The sequence below is a fragment of the Carya illinoinensis genome, chromosome 12 (genome assembly GCF_018687715.1).
Source record: "Carya illinoinensis cultivar Pawnee chromosome 12, C.illinoinensisPawnee_v1, whole genome shotgun sequence".
NCBI lineage: Eukaryota > Viridiplantae > Streptophyta > Magnoliopsida > Fagales > Juglandaceae > Carya > Carya illinoinensis.
Genome location: NC_056763.1, coordinates 30,572,905 through 30,595,125, shown reverse-complemented (window position 1 = coordinate 30,595,125; position 22,221 = coordinate 30,572,905). Strand labels below are relative to the sequence as shown.

The 22,221-nt window shown below is 36.4% G+C and overlaps 4 protein-coding genes and 1 pseudogene across 13 annotated transcripts; 2 read left to right on the top strand and 3 right to left on the bottom strand.

The window, feature by feature from the left end:
• Window positions 1-57: 57 nt before the first annotated feature.
• Window positions 58-4,273, bottom strand: LOC122289457. Its single transcript, XM_043096449.1, has 5 exons — window positions 3,629-4,273; window positions 1,788-1,873; window positions 1,392-1,697; window positions 1,179-1,262; window positions 58-800 (listed from the first exon to the last, which is right to left on the bottom strand). The coding sequence occupies exons 1-5, from the start codon at window positions 4,001-4,003 to the stop codon at window positions 350-352; spliced, it is 1,302 nt and encodes a 433-aa protein (XP_042952383.1). The 5' UTR covers window positions 4,004-4,273; the 3' UTR covers window positions 58-349.
• A 341-nt stretch (window positions 4,274-4,614) lies between these two features.
• Window positions 4,615-10,145, bottom strand: LOC122289455 (WEB family protein At5g55860-like). Of its 9 annotated transcripts, none has more exons than XM_043096443.1 (5): window positions 9,634-10,145; window positions 9,339-9,480; window positions 7,890-8,015; window positions 7,342-7,556; window positions 4,615-6,644 (listed from the first exon to the last, which is right to left on the bottom strand). In XM_043096443.1, the coding sequence occupies exons 4-5, from the start codon at window positions 7,516-7,518 to the stop codon at window positions 4,863-4,865; spliced, it is 1,959 nt and encodes a 652-aa protein (XP_042952377.1). In that variant the 5' UTR covers window positions 7,519-7,556; window positions 7,890-8,015; window positions 9,339-9,480; window positions 9,634-10,145; the 3' UTR covers window positions 4,615-4,862. The 9 variants fall into 9 exon arrangements, with proteins under 9 accessions (XP_042952377.1, XP_042952376.1, XP_042952381.1 ...); XM_043096442.1 differs by having other exon boundaries at window positions 7,342-7,553; XM_043096447.1 differs by having other exon boundaries at window positions 7,342-7,553; window positions 9,339-9,401.
• Window positions 10,146-12,460: 2,315 nt separating this feature from the next.
• LOC122289412 lies at window positions 12,461-14,098 on the top strand (annotated as a pseudogene).
• Window positions 14,099-14,837: 739 nt separating this feature from the next.
• LOC122289174 (transmembrane emp24 domain-containing protein p24beta2-like) lies at window positions 14,838-17,649 on the top strand. 2 transcript variants are annotated; one of them, XM_043096135.1, is made up of 5 exons: window positions 14,838-14,999; window positions 15,781-15,987; window positions 16,287-16,470; window positions 16,565-16,672; window positions 17,238-17,649. In XM_043096135.1, exons 2-5 carry the CDS (start codon window positions 15,781-15,783, stop codon window positions 17,369-17,371), a joined length of 633 nt encoding a protein of 210 aa, XP_042952069.1. In that variant the 5' UTR covers window positions 14,838-14,999; the 3' UTR covers window positions 17,372-17,649. The 2 variants fall into 2 exon arrangements, with proteins under 2 accessions (XP_042952069.1, XP_042952068.1); XM_043096134.1 differs by lacking the exon at window positions 14,838-14,999 and adding an exon at window positions 15,002-15,102.
• A 919-nt stretch (window positions 17,650-18,568) lies between these two features.
• Window positions 18,569-22,012, bottom strand: LOC122290164 (protein NOI4-like). Its single transcript, XM_043097733.1, has 3 exons — window positions 21,856-22,012; window positions 19,340-19,522; window positions 18,569-18,964 (listed from the first exon to the last, which is right to left on the bottom strand). The coding sequence occupies exons 1-3, from the start codon at window positions 21,859-21,861 to the stop codon at window positions 18,920-18,922; spliced, it is 234 nt and encodes a 77-aa protein (XP_042953667.1). The 5' UTR covers window positions 21,862-22,012; the 3' UTR covers window positions 18,569-18,919.
• Between the last annotated feature and the right edge of the window lie 209 nt (window positions 22,013-22,221).

Here is a 22,221-nt window from a genome sequence, read left to right as displayed (position 1 = left end):
TCTAGTTCATCAAGGATTCAAATGGCTCATTTAAAAAAGAAAAAGAAAACAAACGACTAGTTCATCAAATGGACATGCCTTGAAGCTCTGTAGGACGTTACATTGCCAGCCCACTCATTAGGATGACACAAAGAAATTAAATCAGTTTCTCGAACAAGATGTATGAATAATGGACACATCTATTTGATGATTTTCTTCCACTCTTTACACTTCTAAATCCAATCATCCTTCCGGAGTGGCATTACAACATGAAATGACACTGGTATTCTTTTAAGATAGGAAACAATAACGGGAAGAGTACTCTAAATCCTTGTATCATTAAATCAAAACAACCATTTGATCGGGAGTTTTATCTCAGCTGTTTGTAGCAACTAAAGGCAATGGCAACTGAAGCCGCAGCACAAACAACAGTAAGAGCTGCATAGGTATCTTCACGCTCCCAGCTCTCGAACCATGTTGGCATGGCACAAACTTTGCGTGTACTAGCACCTTTACCACTATTCATCCGGAAATTTAGTTTCTTGCTGCTCCTTTTTTGGGTCGTTGCCTTTGCTGCCACATTGGCATCAAGACTGTGTAGCTTTTCTTCTAACACACGGTTCTGACAGCAGTTGGACTTTCCCTTTTCCTGGCAACACGCCATTACCTCAACTTGAGATCTACAGTCAGCAGTGAGCGTCTCACTCTGGTGTGTTTGTGCCAGTTCTTCAGTCTTTTGTTCTACATTTATCTCTCCATTCAACTGGAGCCTTAGTTCTTGAGATTTCTTCTGTTCTTCTTCTGATAAACCCATTTGCCCCCTGAACTCAGCATCAAATGTTTAATTAAGGCCTAGCCAACAATCCAAATTAAATCATTCTTGGAGACAAAAAAAAAAAGGAGCAGCATATATGTGACACTACACAATAAACTCTATATCTGCTCTTGGTTCTACGTGGGTAAAGCACCAATTCCCAATTACCACTTTCGTTATCATTACTATTTTTTTTAGCAACCCAAAATTGTACCTCCCAGCATTCCTACAGCTAAAAGCAGTATCATAAATGGATCCAGGTCGCTGTAGTCTGCTTCTAGATTAAATAAGGGGATAAATAAACAAATGCAATAAATGCAAACTGCTGAAAGCAATCCTACATTTTACCAAAAACATAGAAAGAGGAGAGTACAAAAAAGATTACCTCCACAACCTATCTACAATATCTCCTTTCACAACATGCTGCTCAAGCAATGCAGGCACGTCCTCTGGAGTAACATACCCATACCTACAGATTTTATGAATTTGTTTTCAATAAACTAGATACTGTTTGAATGAAGGACGAAAAACCACACCTGCCAAATAACAGATAAAAAAATCGAAGCAGTAAAAACAGACCAATTAACAATCCCCTTACCAGTGCCCAGTGACTTCTCCATTGAGATTGGATCTAAATATGATAATATTTCCTGCATACTTATGGCCTCCAATGTGTGAGCATGGGCTAACAGACACTGTACTTTGAAGACCATGTAGTTCTATCTCCCCTTTGAATCTACTGACAAGGGCAGGTCCACAAACTCCACAATGGCGATCCCGGGACATATGAGAACATACAAAAACATAGGCACCCTTTAATGTTTCAGGAGTTCCAGGAAGCCATTCAACATCCTTAACAAGCACTTCCTCGACAAACGTGTCAACATCAAAATGTGTCAATCTCCTGCATTTTTCACTAAATTCTGTCAGTATTAAATTTGAGGGAGAGCTAAAAAAAGCATCTCAATAGATGCTGAATGAGCAAGAAATTTACCTGTATCTGATCATGTCTGGAAAGATTAGTACATCTCCATTTGATGTCTCAGTTCCATCATGTCCCTCACATATTGTCAAGCGGGTCTAAAGACAAAAGAAACATGATTGACACAAGAGATTGGGGAAGTGAGGAAAACAGCAAGCAACATGAATAACGCTATTTTAGGCAGCAATGGATTTGCAAATCATGAATTCTGATAACATCAAGGATCAGCAAACAGAACCATCTACCATATAACAAGAAACATTACCGTTATTACATTACTCCATTGATTTGCCTTAGTAACTCAAATGATGTTATATACCCATTGCCATTACTCTCATTATAAAACAGCTATACATTGTAATGGTTGGAAAATATGTATGTGCGTATAGATACACATCCTAATGAGCATATAGTTAAATTCAATATACTGCAGCCACATTTAACATCACTTCCTGGATCTAGGTAGTGAACTGTCAAGTAGAAGATGATAGAACCAAAAAAAATGCCACACCATTACTAGATTATCCCTACGTTTATGAATACTGTGACAGACAGCCGGGAACTGGTCTCCTGCATAATTATTTGAAACAGCACCAGTAAGCCTAGATATCAAAATTTCCAAATAAAGCATCATGTACATACTTCATATGAAGTAGACTTTCAGAATTCAGCCTTTCTAATTTGTTCACATGAACAAATGACATCATGAGCAAAGTTTGTACAAGAAAATAGGCACCCTGAAAATAATAATACTGTATCTCATTTAGCTCCTTCATACCTACTACAACTAGTTATTTTGGTTCTATACTGGCGATTTCAACTATAAGCCCAGCTTTATTTATTGGTCTAAGCAAGATACAACTTATTCAAAACTCATTGAATGAACATTTCATAAAAATGAATGTTTCTGTGAGAGTCCGGGTATTCAATAGTTCCTTCCCGGGTCAACTGCTAATTCTTGGTCATTGAGATTCATGGGCAATTTGGAAGTTTATTTAGGTTTGGAACCCTCTCTTTTTTCCCCTTTCAAACAAACTGAAATGATTGAAGTTTTTCTATTTTGAATCGTGTTAGGTCTAATTCCTATTAGGTTAGATTATTCGTAACTGCATATTTACAATACAAACGTGGTGATCAGTCATTGCTTTTGGCGGATTGTTGAAATACAAGGCACTCTCTTGGACTCGATACAACAAAAAGATCAAGATAACAAAAAACAAAAGAAAATGGACAAAATTCAGGCTGAATGAGCCATGTTATAGCCTTAAGGAAAAAGGAAAAAAGAAAGAAAGAATAGAGGCCCTATGGTGTTAATAATGCTGCTATTCCTTCTTCTTTTTCTTATATACAAGTATCATGTACAACTTAAAGGGCATAATTGTTTAGATTATTCCCGACCACGAAAACGAAATAAATCCACAGATGATCAAACTAACGAAGAAAATCACAAACCTCCAAAGAAATCCCAAAACAAAACCAATCCATAAAAAGCTAACAACAAAAAACCGAACTGAAATAAACAAATGTAGAACCAGCACTCCCATAAACGGGTAGATTTATAGTCATGTTTAAGGGGTTGTTTGGAAGTGAGAAAACTGAAAATCTACTCATAATCAAAAGTGAAAGCAAGAACCTTCAAATCACTTCTAAAAACATAGTCAATTCTCAAAACCTAGAAACCAATGCCAATGCGCTCAAATCGCAATGAGCCCATATCAGAACTGAAACCAAGACGCTCAAAATCGGACCTCAAGCAAAAACAAAACCTTTTTCAATTATTTAAATCCAAAGCAAACCTTCAACAAAACGGAACTTAAAACCCACAAATCACAACGACAGAAACACGTACAGACCTCTTTTTTCATATCAGCCTTCCTAGCCATCACAGCAGCGGAGAGCAGCCTCGGCAAGCGATCGAACTCGGAGGCCTCGATTCTTGGGGGCCAGACCTGAGGATTCTTGTAACAAAGAAAGACATGGCGCTGGTAGAAATCGACTGTCCCGGCGAGTCGACTCGTCCCGAAGTCGGGGCGAGAGAATCCAAACTCGGCGTCGCTGATGGTTTCGGATAGCAATCCCTCGCTCTGGAAGCTTCCGGAGGCGCTGCCGATGAGAGAAGGGGTGTCAGAAAGGAAGCTGTCGTGCGGGTCGGAGGCAAGGATTGGGGACGATGAGGACGAAGGGTTAGTGAATGCCAAAGCATCGTCTCTGTCTCTGTTGCTCGCCATATCTCTCTCAAGGGAGAGAGAGAGAGAGAGAGAGAGAGAGAGAGAGGTGTCTGTGCCGCGCTTGAGAACTGAGGGGGAGAAGAGATAAAGAGTGTGTGTGAGAGAGAGAGAGAGAGAGACTGTTCCAGTTGTACGGGAACTTGGAGGGGGAGAAGTTTTGCACAGGACGCCACGTGTCACGCTGTGGGGGAATTTCTTCACTCGGATTTTTTTTTTCTTTATTTTTTTCCCCGCTAGTCGCCACCCACAATAATCGGCGGAGGTTCTCCCGTCCACTTCTTTGACTGGTAAAAGTCTGACCTCCTTAAACAGGTAATGGAGACGTAAAGCCCAGCCCTCTTCTGTGCTTACTGGAAACAAAATTAGTTGACGTCTCTGTCAACCAAAATCAATGGACGATAATGATACAAAAAAAATTATTTTATTTTGTTTATTCCGTAAGTGATAGAAGGAAAAAAGCAGTGTCTACAACCATGAGCTTTGCTTTCACATCATCTACAACTTTAAGCAAAAATCATTGTTAATTTTCATAGGATGCAATGTGGAGGGCCATCTGATCTCTCATCCACTAAAGAAGACAACCACTTAAGCAATTGGTTGATCATCCCTGATAGCTAACAAAGTAAAAATCTCACATTTCTAATGTAAACTTTCAAATGAATATAATCTACTCGCTTGTCTCATTTACAGATCACACTTCCCTGAACTTGCTACCAAGCTCATTTCCTGACAGTTCCACTTCTTCCTCTCCAAACAGACGAGAGAGAGCAAGGGAACCTAATCCCATCAGTCTCAAATATACACAAAACGAAACAAGTTCCACTCTCAACCATTCATAAAGGTCTGGCAAACCCAAATATCACACAGGTTTCTCGCCAGGCAAGTATGAGGGAGACCCACTCTCAATCGGGTTCTTTTTTCTGTTAAAGATGTTGCTGATGCTAGGCAGAAGTACCTTCTTCGAAAAGACCTTCTCTTTCTCTAACTTCCGGGTCTCCATAATATCTGCTGCTGGGTTCTGCTTTTGAAGCCTAAAGTGGAGAGGTGATGATTCTGACAACATCTCTGTTTCTGCCAAAATCTGAGATGCAGCTTCAGCTGCCTTCTTTTGTTCCTGTTCACGCCACCTCCGGAGTTCTCCCTCCACTGCTCTCTTAGCTGCTTCAGCCATCTCTGCACTCTTCAAAGCAGCTTCAGTTGCACCCTTCATACCCTCAATCTCCTTCCGGGTTGCCTCTAACCTCTTGAGGACCTCATTTTCACTAGCCTTCACAGCTTCTACCTGAGCCATGGCAGCAGCGACTTTCATTTCTGCTAATGCGTAAGACTCCTCAATTTTACGACTCAAAGACTCAAACTCTTCCCTTGATATTGTGATATTGGCACCAGACTCAAAGGTTGAGGCGTGTGCAGCATTAGTTTTCTCAGACAAGGCTTTAATTCGATCAAGGGCTCTTGCCTCGGCTACTTTCGCTGCTTCAGCTTCTTCCAGAGCAATTCTTAGCTTATTTTCTGCTTCTTCTAATGCAATGTTGGTAGCTTCAGTTTCTTTCTTCAACTCTTCTACTTTAGTCTTCATCTCTTCTGCTTCTTGCCTTGCATTTGCGGTTTCTGAAGAAAGCTGGTTAAGTGTGGAGATCAGCTCCTCAGAAGTCCCTCTTGCTTTAGACTCCTCCACCAGGCATGCCTCAAGCTCAGACTTAACTTTCCGGTGCTTTATATGCAGATTCCCAGCAATGGACTCCGTTTCTGCTTCCTTCGCCTTTAGTTCAGCATGTTCCTTCTTCACATTATCCAGCTCCACCTTAAGAGTTTCCACCAAGCTTCGCAGGGAGGTTTCCTCATCTGCAGATTTCTGTAGTGACTTCTTGGCATCATCCAACTCTGAAGTGACAGTTTTCAGGGAATCTAAATCTGAAGCCTTTGCATTTTTTATTTGCTTTTGCAGAGCCCCAATTTCACTCACTCTGTCAGCCAGCTGTGCTTCAAGATTTATGGTGAGTTCAGGATCCAACTCTTTCTTCAAAGCAAGCAAATTCTGTGCCGACTCCTCTAGGGTAGCTTTATATGACTGTATCTGAACATCCTTTTCAGCAAATATCTTTGCTTGCTCTTGCTGAGCTTCTGAAGTGGCAAGCTTCACTTGCTCAAGTGATTCCTGCACCATTGAAATTTCCTTGGAGAGCTCGGTAATTTTCTCCATGTTTGCTTTGGCTCCATCTTTGGCCTCTGAAGCATGCTTGAAGGCAGCAAGTTTTGCTTGCAAGGAAGCATCAAAGTCCTGATGAATTCTCCTTAATTCTTGCTTTGCAGCATCAAGTTCAGTAATCACTGTCATGTACTGCTCTCTTGTGTCTTCTAAGTCTTGTTTCAAAGCACCGTTAGTTCCAATAGGATTGTCAGAGTTCACTCCTTCAAGCTGCTTTGCCTGATTCTTTGTGGCTTCTGTAGCCTTGATGGCCAATTCCTTGGATTCAGCAAGCGAAGTCAGCTTTTGAGTCAAACCCTCAACAGTTCTTTTAGCTCTTTCAAGCTCTACAAGGGCTTGCAGTTTTGTAGTTTCAGCATTCTCTAGTTGTTCCTTCAACTTGTTTAGCTCTTTCTGAGCCAAATGGAGCTGTGTCTCCTTGGCCAGTATTCTCTGCAATGGAATACACAAAATAAATCATCTTTGGAACTCAGAGAGCAACTGAATAATGGGTCTAAATACTGAGTAAACCTTCACAGTGTCACTTTGGCCAACAATTTCCAGTAATTGATCTTTTATTTATTTATTTTTAAAGTAGTAATTGAACATCTTAATAGAACTAAGAGTGACTGGATATTAGGAATGTTAAGTGGCAAAAAGAAAATTTGTTGTAAGTTCTTTAAAAAGGTAAAGATAACATAAGTTTATCCCCTAGTCCCTCCTTTAGACATATCTGCTCCCCTTAATTCAAAAGAAGAACCAAAAACTGAAGTACATACATTAGAGACACAAGCACTAGTAAAAAATTTGAAGGAACACTTTCAGACTTGCCGTAGATGCTTTCCATACTTTGTTGTCAATTTAGACAATGTGATTGTCAAATCTATAAAAGATTACAACCACCACAAGTTGACAAGCCGAAAGTTCTTTAAAAAGAGAAAACAGTCCTTTCTTATTCTTTTGTAAACACAAGGCAACATGCCTGCAATATATATTTTTTGATAGGTGAGGCACCAAGCCTGCAATAGTGTGAAGATCTCCGATGTTTGTGGGTAACTTGTAGTCTTTATTAAGCTATATAAAACAAAAATCTGTACTAATCCCATGGATATACTATATAACACTTGTAAAATAGAACCACCAAAAATACCTCTGCAGAGTGAGGTTTTGCCTTCTTAATGGCAGGTCTTTCCCCAGATAAAGCACCTTCACCGAAGAGGTTGACAGCATCTTTAACAGATTGAAATGGTGCACTAGTGTCTATCTCTCCCACCTCTGCTTTGGGAGTAGGAGAGTTGGTAGCATGTCTTTGGTCTTTTGCAACCATAGCTTTACTATTTTCCTTATTTCTGTGAATCACACCTGCTGAAAGCAATTAAAAAAAACTTAACTTTGAAATTGTTTGAAGAAAGGAGAAAAAGAGAAAGAATAGCCACAAGAAGTTGAAAACACAGCATGTATCAGCAAGTTGGGGGTAAACTTCAACCCAAAAATCATAAACCTTAATATTTCTAAAGAAATTTGCTTCCACGTTTAAGGGTTAAAAGGAATAGAAAGGCAGGAAAGGTATATATACCTTTTTTTTTTTTTTTTAATAAGTAGGAAAGGTATATATATCATAAACCTTAATATTTCTAAAGAAATTTGCTTCCACTTTAAGGGTTAAAAGGAATAGAAAGGCAGGAAAGGTATATATACCTTTTCTTTTTTTATAAGTAGGAAAGGTATATATATCTTTACATGGCAAGATCAAATGGCTTCCTAAAGCAGGATCCAACCATTCACAAAATAATAATAATAATTTCAAAGAAACAGCTCTCCAACCTGGAAAAATTCCAAAGAGATGTTGGTATCAGCCATGATATTCTCAAGTCAATTTTGCAAACTCATGAAGAGATTCAGTTCAAATAAAATCTGAAGCCAACCTCAAATTTAACCCCAAATGAAATAATAATAATAATAATAATAATAATCAAGCTACCATTATAAGGGATCAAGAAAGAACAAACTCACATGCATTATAATGGATCAAGAAAGAACAAACTCACATGCAATGAGACTACACTATGTAAGCCCCCATCAGCAAACACATAGCCACAAATTCTGATGTGCTAACAAACATTCTTGATGAGTGTACACAATGCAAACCAATATTATCATTTTGAACACGGAAAAAAGGACAAAAAAACAATTACCACTTCCAGTCCAAATGACTCACTGATGCCATCTTTACAATATATAGTTAACATATGTATCTATTAATTTCCAAAACTCCAGGCTCGAGTTTCTTAACAAACAGAGAATGGAAAATATACAGGGGATTTGAAATCTCTAGAGATAGAAATCCCCATAATTTTGCATACAAAATCCCAGATAGTATGTGCATCTCCCAACAAAGAGAAAGTGATGAAAGATATAAAAACTCAAACGGTAATTCTAATCATGTAAAGCAGATCGTATCTTGTACTACAGAAAAGCATGTCAACTCCAAATAAGTGACAAAAGATATTTGGTTGCCAACAAAGAAACTTTTGAAAGACAGCCTTTTTTTTTTAGCAATAAAAAGTAAGGTTTTTAATCAGCCTTCTGAGAAACATATGCCACGAGGAGTGCAAGGAAAAGAAATGCATATATGTTATACCCTGCATCAGAAGTTAACAAGGAAATTGGTGGGCATCATCTTAATTGCAAGCTAAATTGTTTTACTTCACCTATAACTGTAAAAAATTAGAAAAGTAATTGACTTAATTTGTGACCGAACTTCTCATTGATGTATTGTTTCATCGAGATTGAATACAAATCACGATGTCCAACATTGGACAGATATCTCAACATCCTTTTTCCAAGTCCCCTGGACAGCTATCTCACCATCCCTTTTCCAAGTCCCCCACGAAAGGAAAATCCGGAAATCTAAGGTCGAATAAACACACCCCATATAAAACTTGTGATCCACATGGTTATTTGACTCCCAACCCAGAGTTGAGATCTAAAAAAAATAGCTCTAAAATCTTTTGCTTGGTTCACCACCACCCCCGCACACGCATTTAGAACGCAATGCAGTTGCTTACTGCTTTTGTCACAAGTTTCCAAGGCTATGCCACACTTTTTAAGACAGAGCAAGAGAACAAAGTTCAATGTGAAACATACCGTACTGATCAATGGCTCTTTCAATAATACAACTGCCCAATTTGTAAGTATTAAACTCCAATCCTACTTGACCGCGCGCGCATACACACACACAAGCACCAAATTAGAAACTTCGAACTTCTCCATGAAACTTTTATTTAGACTGCGGAAAAAGTAAAAGAAAAATGCGAAAACTGAGCAGCTGGAAAGAAACAAAGAGAACAAGAACTGAAATTTCATAGGTTACCAAGCAAATTTGAGCAAGAAGAAAAGAGCTTGCAAATCGATAAAAGAACAAAGGAAAAAACTTGCTTACCCAGAAACCCTAATCAAACCTAGAAATCATTCAAGGGTCAAAACAAAAAGAGCCACTTCTTAAAGCCACAGTACCACGAAACACGATGTTCCAATCAGAGACAATCTTCCTTCGATCATCTTCTCCGATCTTATTTCTTCTTGCAAAAGTAACAAAGGAAAAAGGAAGAAATAAAAGAAACTTTGAATTTCAACACCCAGAAACAAAGCCCACCAAGAAAAATTGTCGGCTGTGCAAGATCCTCCGAGACAATTGGTCGAAAAAATTTCCCAGACTAGAAAATGCAGTTTATGGGATTGGAAAAGATACGGAGAATAATTTGTAGGGTTTGAGATCGCAATGGCATCCGAGAGAATCAAAATGTAAAGGAAAGAGAGATTGGATTGGAAAGTTCGAAAGCTGTTGCCCGTAGAAGACAAAGTTCATATGAATTATGAGTAAGTCGGGGAGAGAGAGACGCCTGAAATCTATTGTGTTGTTTATTTTTGTGTATTCTCATCGCGTGTACGTCCAATGTTGTGTCCATTGTAACGTAGTTCAAATTAGATCTCATGTTTTAAACGATAATAAATAAAATATTATTATAATATTAATTTTGTATTAGAATTTTAAAAAATTAAATTATTTATTATATTTTATATAAAAATTTAAAAAAAAATTATAATAATGAGATAAGATGAAATTATTTGATTTTTGATAACCAATCTACGCCCAGGCTTTAGTGTCTTAGAGTACTCTCATTAAATTATCTATATCTAAAATTAAATCTCATTTTTACCTATTAGACATAAAAACTACTTGCAATGGATTATCTATAATCAAATTTCTTAGCTTTTAGCTACAGTACATGTAAAGATAAAATCAAATTTGAAAGTTATTGTTCAACAAGTAAATTTTTATTTTATTATTTTTTAAATCTCTCTCTTTTGATAGTTACTGTTTTTTAAATCTTATTATTTTTTAATTCATAATTTAATTAGAATATGATTACTAATTAACATATAATAGATAAAATAGTAAAATATAATAAAATAAAAATTAAAAAATTAAATATTTTTTATTTTATTAATTATTTATTACTATATAATAAATAAATAGATAATCTAATGTAAAAATTTGATATAAATAATTAAAGTCAAATTCATCTTATATTATTTTATTATTATATAATGAAAAAATGGTTGTTCCAATATAGAGATTTATGTAAATGGAATAGTCAATATCTAAATTCATTTTACATTCATCAAAAATGTCCTTTACATATGAATAATACAATGAGAGTGCTCTTACATCTACAACCCTAAGAAGAGAGGATGAAGCAAGGAATATATATTTCATCTAGATTTTTACATTCTAATTACATTCATCTAGATAAATTATTCTGTAAAATGTTCAACAATTCATATAATAAAATAATTAATTATAACATTGCATTTGTATTATTTTTTAAAGTAATTATCTATTTAAGTGATAAACATAAAAAAATTTGTTTAAAATTTATCAAATAAGTAAATGTGATGGGGTGTCGACAAAATTTATAATAAATCAACCAGTCAAGCCCAACAAAATGTAGCACACATTTTATTACGGCTTCTAACTGTAGTCTTATAGTCTGTTTATTAGACCATGTTAAAACCGTGAAATGATTGTTGGGGACTCCCACCCCATTAAATTTTTTATATTCTTGTAACTTCTTAATTTATCTATGATATGGTTGCTTGCTTGAGAGAAAAAAAAATACTACTTTATGAATGATTTAATATGCTAGCTAATTAAAGAAGTAATTATTTAAATTATGTTATATATATGAAAATATAATTATATATAATAAGTTTAAAATGAGAAATAGCATTTTCTTTGGGAGGATGGAGCTTGAGTGTACCTTTCTTCTTTGGAAGAAAGGTCGTTTTATCTCTGCTTAGACAGAGTGCTTTCTCTTTTGACTGCTGTCAGGAGAGGAGGTGTAGAAGTTTTAGACAATGTCCGTCACAAAGTAATTTGTTGGTGGGGGAGCCCCTAATAGTTGAGTAGTTTTGACTGATAATATGGTTTGTCCTGTATTAATTAGTCACAGATGTAACTTCGGTTTCAGTGAATGAAATTAAAGTCTATTCTCAAAAAAAAAAAAAAAAATGAGAAATAGCATTACGCATTTAACACAATATTGATATACCAAATAGCATAAAGACTCAAATTAGTGGAGCCTATCTAGCTAGCTAGGAGCTCATGAAACATCAACATATAATATAACAAAAAGACTAGTGATGCTAGCTAGAAAGAAACATATAAATGGGATCCGTGCTGTGTCCCAAGCATTTTTGTCACAAGCTAGCTGAAAGGCTGCGAGTCATGGCAGGTATGCATGCATGCATGGACGTACTGTACGTGTAGTACTACTCCTCCCTGCTAATTGAACCTTTCACAACCACACGATTTGTTGGGCCACGATGGCTCGTGTGACATGCGTATGTTATATATTATATATCAAAAATTGTAGTCATTTTTATATAGTGTGATTGGTTATATATGTATTAAAAAAATTGATCTAATTAATCATATCAATGAAATATATAAAAAATACGTAAAAATAACTATACGTAACGTTACTCATTATATATATATGTTAGTTTATATGACTTTACCCTATAAATTTAATTATTTTAGGATGAGGTTTAGGCCCCGTCTGCATGTTGACATCCAAAACGATCTAGGCCTTAATCTTTGGATAGTCTCATGTCATGCCGCCGAAAATTAGATCATTATCTTCTCTGGCTTTTCTCTTCCATGATACCGACCATGCATTCAATATTTAACTACATCTTCATGCATGATTTATATATTGCTCTTGGTTTCAATAATATATGGTGCTTCAGTTAGAGTAATTTACGAGGTGAGTTATAAATATATATATATATATATATATATTCAAGGAATAAAAGAGAGTCATGTGCACATTGTTTATTCGGTTTTTTTGCTGTTCAAATAGTTTGATCTAGTCTATCGATAATATTTGAGTTTGCTGATGATCATCTGTTTGAACTATATATAATGGATGGTGATGAAGGTTGAATTCCACGGTTTGGATGGTTATGGAGGCCCTCTATATGTGGGAACTGGATGCTTTCACAGAAGAGACACTCTATGTGGGAGGAAGTTCAATAAGCAGCTGGGATACAAGCACTGTGACTGGAATAGTAATACTGCGATATTTGATACAAAGAGATCATCAGAAGAAAGTATATATGAATTAGAAGAAAATTTGAAGAGTCTTGCAAGCTGTACCTATGACCAAAATACCCAGTGGGGAATAGATGTCTCTGATCTCTTCTCTCTCTCTATCTCTCTGTCTCAGGTGCACACACATGTACAGACACATGACATGAATATATATTAATTAATTTACACACATGATTTTCAGTTGATTCATGAGGCCCATATACATATATGGGTTTGCTGTATGGGTGTCCGGTTGAAGACCTGATAACAGGGTTATCAATCCAATGCCGGGGATGGAAATCAGTGTACTACAATCCATCAAGAGAAGCATTCCTAGGCGTGGCATCAGTAACACTCTCAGAGGTACTTGTGCAGCATAAGAGGTGGTCTGAGGGCGACCTCCAGATTTTGTGTTCCAAGTTTAGTCCTGCATGGTATGCATACGGAAAGATTAGCTTTGGCCTTCAACTGGGATATTGCACCTATTGCCTCTGGGTTCCTAGTTGCTTTGCAACACTATTAATACTCTTTCATCCCTTCACTTTATCTCCTTAAAGGCATTTCCTTGTTTCCTCAGGTACTATAAATATATATATATATATACATATATCATATTTGTCAGCATAATTAATATTGATTTGAGTTCTGAATTAAATGGTGTATTAATTTGTACTAATGCAGATATCAAGCCCATGGTTCATACCATTTGCCTATGTGATGCTCGTTCAGCACATATATGGCTTAGCTGAGTTTCTGGGGTCTGGCGGCACCATTCTTGGCTGGTGGAATGACCAAAGGATGTGGTTGTACAAGAGAACAAGTTCCTATTTATTTGCAGTGATGGACACCGCTTTGAAGTTACTAGGGTTAATTACCAAATCTGCATTCATAATTTCGACCAAGGTAACTGACCAAGATGTCTCCCAAAGATATGAGAGAAAGACATAATGGAGTCTGGAACCTCCACACCAATGTTCACCATATTATCAACACTTGCATTGCTCAACATGTTTTGCTTTGTTGGGATACTACTGAAAAGAGCATTAACAATCCAGACGACATTGAATGACAATGACTTGACTCTGCAACATGTTTTGTTCGGGCTCTTGATTCTCATGATCAACTTGCCTTTGTACCAATTAAGCCCTTTTATTGAGGAAGGATAAAGCTGGCAAGATGCCGATCGACCACCATGCTAGGCAAATCAATTGCGTTATCTCTCTTTATAATTTGTATAAGTAATTTTACAATATCGATGCCCTAATTATTATTATTAATATTTTTAGTTTCATATGATACTTTGATGATTAGTATCAGACGTTGGGTTAATGTATGAGTTATTTGTTATATTTTTAAGCGGGTGTGTAGAGTATACTTAGCTAATATTAAAGTGTTTACATGATATAATTTAATTTAAAAGATAAATTTTAAAATTTAAATCTTACAAATTAAATTTTAGTACTATTTAAGTGATGTGCATAATGTGCTCGATTTACGCATCATTTTAATAATAAAATAACTCATTTATTTAAGTAGACGTAAAGTTCAAGTAGTGTTAGAATTAGAATTAGTTTAGGAGTATTTATATAATTATATATATATAAATATATTATATATATTATGTGTGTGTGTGTGTAATTATTGGTATCATAATATGTTATTAATTTGATACAAATGAAATCTATTTAAACTTAAGAACCAATTATATATATATAAAAGGAAAAAATCATCATGTTATGGATCTTTATAATTTACATTACATTATTTACGTGATGTAATTTGATTTAAAAAATATTTTAAAATTAAAATCTTATAAATAGAAATAATATATAATGTAAAAACTTTCAAATATTCCTATCAGTAATCTTAAAACAAGACGGTCCTGCTCGAGGCATTGGACACGCGAGATGCAGAGGATCAGAGCCCTTCCAACGAAACTACCTCAACCAAAAGTCCAAAACAACGTAAAACTGCTGGCTTTCCATATCTTCCACGTACTTATTCACGTACAAAATTAGAACCCGAGCACAAGGAGCTCTTTCCGTCTTTGATAAGTTATCCCAAACTCACGAAGTGCTTATCAGATCGTTCAAGTTTGATACTTTTCTTTTGTCCCTTTTGGGTCTCAATCAGATCGTTCAAATTCCGAGGTAAAAAACTTATCCTCCTATAAATTTCATTTTGATTATGTTTTGTTGTGTTATCTTATTTGGTTGCTGAGAAAGTAAGGGAATGAGAAGTGAGAAAATCACGGTAAGTTTTTTAACCTTCTATCTTATGGGTGTTTAGATCTTCCAAACATTTTTCTTTTTCCTTTTTTTTGGGGGGGGAGGTTGAAGTTTGAAGGGTTTGTCGTGATTTTTCTTCGTCTTCTTAGGAACCAAACGGCACGTAAAATGAGATCTTGTATTTCTCTTTAGATCTTATGATGAAGTTTTTATCTATATGTGCGATTCTGTGATTGGATTTATATTGGTGAAACGTGAATTTCTTTCTTGGGAGTTTTTTCTTCTCTCTGTTCTTTGTATGTTTGGTTTGAAAATGACTTCTAGAAAATAGTAAAAAAAAGAATAAAAATAAGTTTAGTTACGTGGATAGATGGTTTATTGCAAATTGTGGAGAAAATGTTTACACTTTACTGATGTCTATGTTTATGCATTGGGTAATATCTTTTTATTGTCTTCGTTTGTGCATGATGCGGAGAAACACCAAAGTGATTTTGTGCTTCATTACATCTTGGAATCGAATTTGCTTGTAACCTTGTGCACATTTGTTGAATAAATTGATGGGAGTAAATATCATCTTAATGAATGTGACACTGTATTGTGTTTTGAAGCAACCTAACAATAATTTTTCTGCAGCGATCAATTTTATACCAAATTTTTTTTCATTGGTTCTTATGACTGAGAAAGGCGACTTTGTAATCTGCAGATGAAAATTAATTTACCAAAATTTGCTATTGTCCTGCTGGCACTTTTGTCAAGCCTGCAAGTGGTGTTTGGAATTAGGTTTGTCATTGACAGGGAAGAGTGCTTCTCTCACAATATCCAATCTGAAGGGGATACGGTTCATCTTTCTTTTGTTGTAATTAAGGTCGACGGTGCTTGGCATTATTCTCAAGATGGTGTAGACCTCGTGGTAAGCTCCATGTTTGCCTCTGTTGCTTTTTTCAAGTTCTTGAATTTTTTTGCCATGCCATAATGTTACCTCTTGTACACATATTTTCTTTAAAGAATTGTTATTAATGCACATGAACTAACTCTTGGGACATGAAACCATTCATCTCATGGCTTTGTTGTAGATTTTTAGTCCTAATAACGTGATGTTTTTCAAAATGGGTGTTGACTATGATTCAAAGCCCATGAGTCCACTTTTTTCAAGCCCTGTTTGTTGGTATGAAAACCTCCATTGATCCTATTATGTGTTGAAATTTTCAGGTTAAAGGACCTTCTGGTGGTCAGATTCATGATTTTCGTGACAAGATAAGTGAGAAGTTCGAGTTTGGGGCTACCAAGGGACTCCACCATTTTTGCTTTACTAACAAATCTCCCTATCATGAAACAATAGACTTTGATGTTCATGTTAGCCATTATACATACCATGATCAGCATGCCAAAGATGGTGAACCTTTCTTCTGTTTTCTTAATCATTGTTTTGGTATTTGTCATGCCTTTTGAATTATGAATTCTGACTTGCTTGCTTTGTAATACTGCAGAGCATTTTAACCCTTTGTTTGAACATATATCGAAGTTGGAGGAAGCTCTTTACAACATTCAGTTTGAACAGCATTGGCTAGAGGCTCAGACTGAACGCCAGGCAATAGGTATCTGTTGGAACCATGAATACCTATATAGAAATGATGAATAGGAAGAAAAAAATGGTGCTATAATTCTTTGATGCTTGCATCCTTTTTCTATCCGTTGTTCTGTCCTTGGGATTCCACTAGGTCTCCTTTTCCTTCTTCTCATGGATTACAACCTATCAAGGCATATGAGCGAGATTCTGTTCTTCCAACTGAATACCCCTTTTAAACCTTTATCTTTCTGGGAAAAATTAACCCCCCTGACTTCCTTCTCCCTTCTCTGCAACAAATAGTTGAGTAGTTTTGTGATTGATTATCATATATGCCATACCTATCACTCCATATAATGGGGAATCTCTTATTTTGCCACTATCCTGGGGTTTACAAGCTTGATTCTTTATTATTATTGTTTAGTATTGCCAGTGCTATATATAGTTTCAATGAAAAAATTTTCTGACTTGAATAGATTAAAAGATATATGGATTATGGTTAAAAGTTCATACACACTTATATGCACATTAACAACCTCTCTCTCCTTTGTCGATCATTTCTGAACCTAACCTTGCCATATCAATCGGAAATGCAGTAAATGATGCAATGAGCCAGCGAGCAGTTCACAAGGCCATTTTTGAATCAGCAGCACTCATTGGTGCGAGTGTTCTCCAAGTTTACCTTCTCCACCGCCTGTTTGAGCGGAAGCTTGGGATGTCTAGAGTTTAGTTGTGGAAGTCACTTAGGATGTTTATCGGTTTGAAAATTTTGAAACCAGATTTTTCCTTCATGTTGTTGGTTTCCCTTTTGTTATTAATCCACAGAGAGAGAGAGAGAGAGAGAGAGAGAGATCAATTTTCCAATTCTTTGACGACCATTCCTTGTGACTGAGGATGTCGTAGAGGCATAAATTAATGCATTTCAATTTTCGGCCCAACCAGGGATGTTGATTAGATTATGTAATAATAATAATAATAATATGAGTATGTCCGCACTGTTTCAGAGAATTGGTATGGATGAACCATGCAAGGGAGTCCAAGGTGATCGGTGTTCACCAAATTTTCTGCGATGTTGCCTTAGGATATTACGGAGAATCTTGAACGGAAAAGAAGCATATTTATTAATTATTATTATGCCTAGGTAACACGGGTTGTTTGATTTTATAACCTGATCAGTTCCTCCGTCCCTTCAAACTTAAAAAATGAGCCAAAGCTTCCATCAAAGTTCTGCGTACATTAAAATGCTCGGAGACACACAGACGACACTACAATTTTAGAACCTGGTTTGTATGAAGGCGTTCTCTAAAGTGGGGAGGAGTTTCTTGATTGCCTGGCCTTCTGTCTCTCTCGCTCACAATTGATTGCCGTCTCTTGAGTTTGAATATAATATTGTTGTGCATGTCTAAGTTGTGCAACTCTCAATGCGTTTCATTGAAGTTGTTGTCATGCCAAACCTAACCATGGGTCCATTATTGATGATCATGCCTCTATTTCTCCATCTTTAACATGCCTTACCCCCAAGTATTTGACTTGTAACTTCTCTTTTTGGTAACGAGGGAAGTCTGCAAACACGCACCCGGCACTTGGTAGAGAGCGCACTCGGACTGGGGATAGTTGCAAACTCTGGATGCTCGATGCTTAACCCCCACGAGTATGGTTCAGGTCAATTACACTCGGGGGACATAATTTACTAGTTTTGAATTGGGGGGGGGGGGGGGGGGGGGGTGGGGAGCTAAGTACAATTGTAATGATAATTTGAAGTGGTTAAATCTAATTATCCCTATCATTGAGATTTGAGTCGGGGAAGAGGGTGGTTTGGAATTCAGCATTTCTCCTTTCCTCTATTCCCCCATATATCTTAATTATCACACAATAATCTTCTGTTTCCACTATTCTTGTCCTTCCAACTAAAACTTTTTAAGAAGAGTTAGAAAAAAAAGAATCATATAATGAAGGCGGGCAATCCTATAATACAAATAACCAGAGAAAAAGATACCACAGGCAAATCTCTACAGCTCTAGCCGAATACATAGGCATATATATATGGGAAGAAATATCTGGGTTTCTAATAGATAAACCGCAACATCAATACATATAGTTACAATAAGTGTTCGTCTTCTTTACCTATTTTCTCACCATAAATTGTTTTACAGCACACGCTAAATTCCAACATGGCCATCATGGCTCTACAGTTCCCATCTTCTTCGGGCAATATGGCCTTTCAGAAATACATGCTCTTATGCTGAAGCTCTTAGCCTCTTACGAAGTAAGGACCTTATCAGGAGTGTGTAGGTGGGTCTTGAAGGCAGCAAAACCATTTTTTCTGAAAAACCAGTCCACATAGCAGAAATGGCAGTCTTCAATCTCAAGCAATTTTTTCAAAAAAAAAAAAAAAAAGAAAGAAAAGAAAAGAAAAAAGAAAGAAAAAAATTCTAGTAATCTAGTTAAAATGAAGGTAGATATAATTGATATATATATATATATGGACCGCACAGGATGATGTTAGAGCTACAAATACTCTGCTCAATAATCAAAAGCCTTTCTTTCTTTCTCTTTTACTATTCTTTTTGCAACAATTTTGTCACACTTAATCAAACTGATATTCATCAAGTGCAAAATCTAATAATACCTCAGGAATGTATCCAGAGGTAGAGAGAGAAGGAAAAGGAAAAAAGAGAGAAGTTATTTGACATCTTACAGCCTGAGGCTTGCCAACATCCACTGCAGGCTTACTTTGAGAATCAACCTTTCCTGGTGACTCTGGGTTCCCACCTGTCTTCTTTTCATCCCTAGCCTTATTAAAAATCACAGTAAATCCCTCAGCCGAAGCAGGATCATTCACATCCCATTCCCCAAATTTTGGCAATGGTTGACCCTTGTCCTGAAACAGAAATGTAAAAACTTTTATCAAGATTGAAGCCCAGAAGATCTTCATCCTCACCTTTCCATTATGAACTTCAGAAATGATACATATAATTATACCAATCACAATTAGCAAGAAAAGCCATTCAATTCCACCCAAGTACTTTTCATGATAGAACTGCACGTAAATTTGTAAGAGTTGTAAAAAATGAAGAGTTAAAAGAAGAGGGGCAGAGCATATTATATGGAGCATTCTTTATCCAACAGTAAGGTGCCAACAAGCATATACATGAAAACAACATAATGATATTGCTAACGATGCAATGATGATCAGCTAGGAAAATGAATTAAACCTTTACGAAATTTTAAATAAAGTTTGAATATGTTTGTTTAACAGCCGATTGCCACAAATCAAGCAACAAATGACCCCCCTTTTTTTTTTTTGATGATGGGGGAACCACCCCATCGCATAGGCCTTAGGACTCACCCATGGAACCTAAACCTCCGGGGAGACTAGCACAGCTACCCACTGCCATGGCCTCCCACTTAAATCACACCTGTGGCATGGGGCAAATGCACAAGAGTTCACCCTTACCACTTGGGCTACCCACAGGTGGGTGCAAACGACCAAATTAAAGGGATGCTTTAACACAATTGCTACTTATGTGGTCATAAGTCACCAAACATAATTAACAGCTCATAAAACCAATATGCTGGATAGGCATCTGATTTCCTAATTTCCAAAACGGCAGCGAACTACTCAACACAGTTATCCCTATGCTTCACACCAAGATTCTAGACACTCTTAAATTCATAAAAGGACAGATCTTCATCCTGTTACATCCCCATTTTATCTAGATTGATTGGCCAATCATGAACCCCAATACATCTCTGTATTAAAAATGATCTCTATAATCCTGCCATAAGACTTGGAACACATGGCATTCTTACATTAGGCGTCCTGATACAAGGCATTCTCTTAAAATTATATTAGGCCCCTCAGCCCCACCAGCCAATCATACAATGAATGGGGTCACTCCAGCTTTACACACCAAATAAGGTGCTCAACCACAGTAGCACATTCACCTCATCATAAATATCACTGAGACGGGCCTTAGCACATTCACCTCATCATAAATATCACTGAGACAGGCCTTACTCGTCAAGAGCTGAGCAAGAGGAAGCTTTAGACTTCTACGCTTTTTCATTCCACGGTTCCCAACCCAAATTCTTGATCAGCTAAACTCTAATAGGTTGGAAGTTTTGTTTGAAAGTTTTGTTTGAATAGATGAAATAAACCATCAGTACAATCCCACTGTTGGCCCATTTATTGCAGCTTTACATATACTTTGTGCTAATTTTGAGAAAAAACATATTTGAAATAACCCAGGTTACTTCAGCTCTGTAACTCATGGCGAACTGTGTAGACAAAAATTATGTAATTCTCCACAACTTTCCAGTGCCAGTGCCATAAGACAGCTTGTGTATCTATAGTTTACTACATAATATTCATAGTTAGATAATCAGCGCACAATCAAAGAAATTGCATGTAAAAATACTAAAACTACAGCATAATATTTTTTGATAGGTGAAAGGAACACGTGTATACTAAAACTACAGCATACTCATAGCACAAAACCTAAAATAGACTACTCGGACATTCCTTATCAGGTAAATATACCATAAAACATGCTGGAGCAGCAAAACACCAAGAGCAAGTACCAGCATGATATCGCAAACATATCCTAGTCTCCTAGATCCGTACAAATATACACAGCTAATATATACAGCAAGATAGATTATCTAATAATGTCATAACATACTCAATTTGAGATAAACATAACTCTGTTTGTGTGTGTTTGGACACTTGCCGTTTCCCACGTAAAAACACAAAAAAAAAAAAAAAAAAAACTCACCTTTTGCGGCAAAAAAATCTCTATTTCGCAATCACTATATGCTCTCCGTGATTGTGTTCTATTTCTTTTTCTATTGACTCTTGCAAATAACATTTCCTCTAACAACAGAAAAACGAATACAAAGCTAATCCGAAATAATTAAAAAAAAAAAAAAAAAAAATCATTGGATAAAACATCTTGGATGATCGGTAAAGAAGGTGAACATTATTTAGAATAAAAAATATTATCGATCGAAGTTAGAACAAAATTGATAACGATAGATTACGGAAAAGACAAAGGATCGAATCGATTATCAATCTTAACGAAGCGGAACTGAAGCTCGAATCGATCACACATATATAAAATCGAGTAGAATAAGAATCAAACGCAATAAAATACAGAAATGTTGAAACAAGAAACAAAAAGGTAACTGTTTCTAGAAAGAGAAGCAACGTACCGACATGAATTCCACCGGGAGAAAATTTTCTAGGAAAAGAGCAACAAAAAAGAAAACAGCAAGTGAAAAACAAGAGGGAGAGGGAGAGGGAGAGAGACCGAGTAATGATGAGGATGCTTGTGAGTTGGGCCATAAATGGGCCTTCGTTTGTTAGCTTGTGAAAGGGGGCATTAGTGACATTACACAGGATAGCGTTATGTTTGACGTAAATAATACGTAGACGTCAAACAGGGCGTGACGTCGGGGGTAGGGTTGTAGCGAGAGAAGTGAAGGCCCAGACTACAGAGCACGTTGATTTGCTGGGATATCTAGATTTGAGCGTTAAGGTAGATTTAGATGATTTGAGTTTAACTATGAATATTAATT

Excerpts from the sequence above, each read along its gene's own strand:
- LOC122289457 (XM_043096449.1), bottom strand. The coding sequence starts at position 4,003 with ATGGCGAGCAACAGAGACAGAGACGATGCTTTGGCATTCACTAACCCT. Across the intron at positions 1,698-1,787 it reads CCAGACATGATCAGATACAG|GAGATTGACACATTTTGATG; the intron begins GTAAATTTCTTG and ends TGAAAAATGCAG. Across the intron at positions 801-1,178 it reads ATTGTAGATAGGTTGTGGAG|GGGGCAAATGGGTTTATCAG; the intron begins GTAATCTTTTTT and ends TGCTGAGTTCAG.
- LOC122289455 (XM_043096443.1), bottom strand. The coding sequence starts at position 7,518 with ATGGTTGCAAAAGACCAAAGACATGCTACCAACTCTCCTACTCCCAAA. Across the intron at positions 6,645-7,341 it reads CAAAACCTCACTCTGCAGAG|AGAATACTGGCCAAGGAGAC; the intron begins GTATTTTTGGTG and ends ATTCCATTGCAG.
- LOC122289174 (XM_043096134.1), top strand. The coding sequence starts at position 15,082 with ATGAGAAGTGAGAAAATCACG. Across the intron at positions 15,103-15,780 it reads TGAGAAGTGAGAAAATCACG|ATGAAAATTAATTTACCAAA; the intron begins GTAAGTTTTTTA and ends TGTAATCTGCAG. Across the intron at positions 15,988-16,286 it reads AAGATGGTGTAGACCTCGTG|GTTAAAGGACCTTCTGGTGG; the intron begins GTAAGCTCCATG and ends TGAAATTTTCAG.
- LOC122290164 (XM_043097733.1), bottom strand. Across the intron at positions 18,965-19,339 it reads ATGTTGGCAAGCCTCAGGCT|AAAAAATGGTTTTGCTGCCT; the intron begins GTAAGATGTCAA and ends CTGGTTTTTCAG.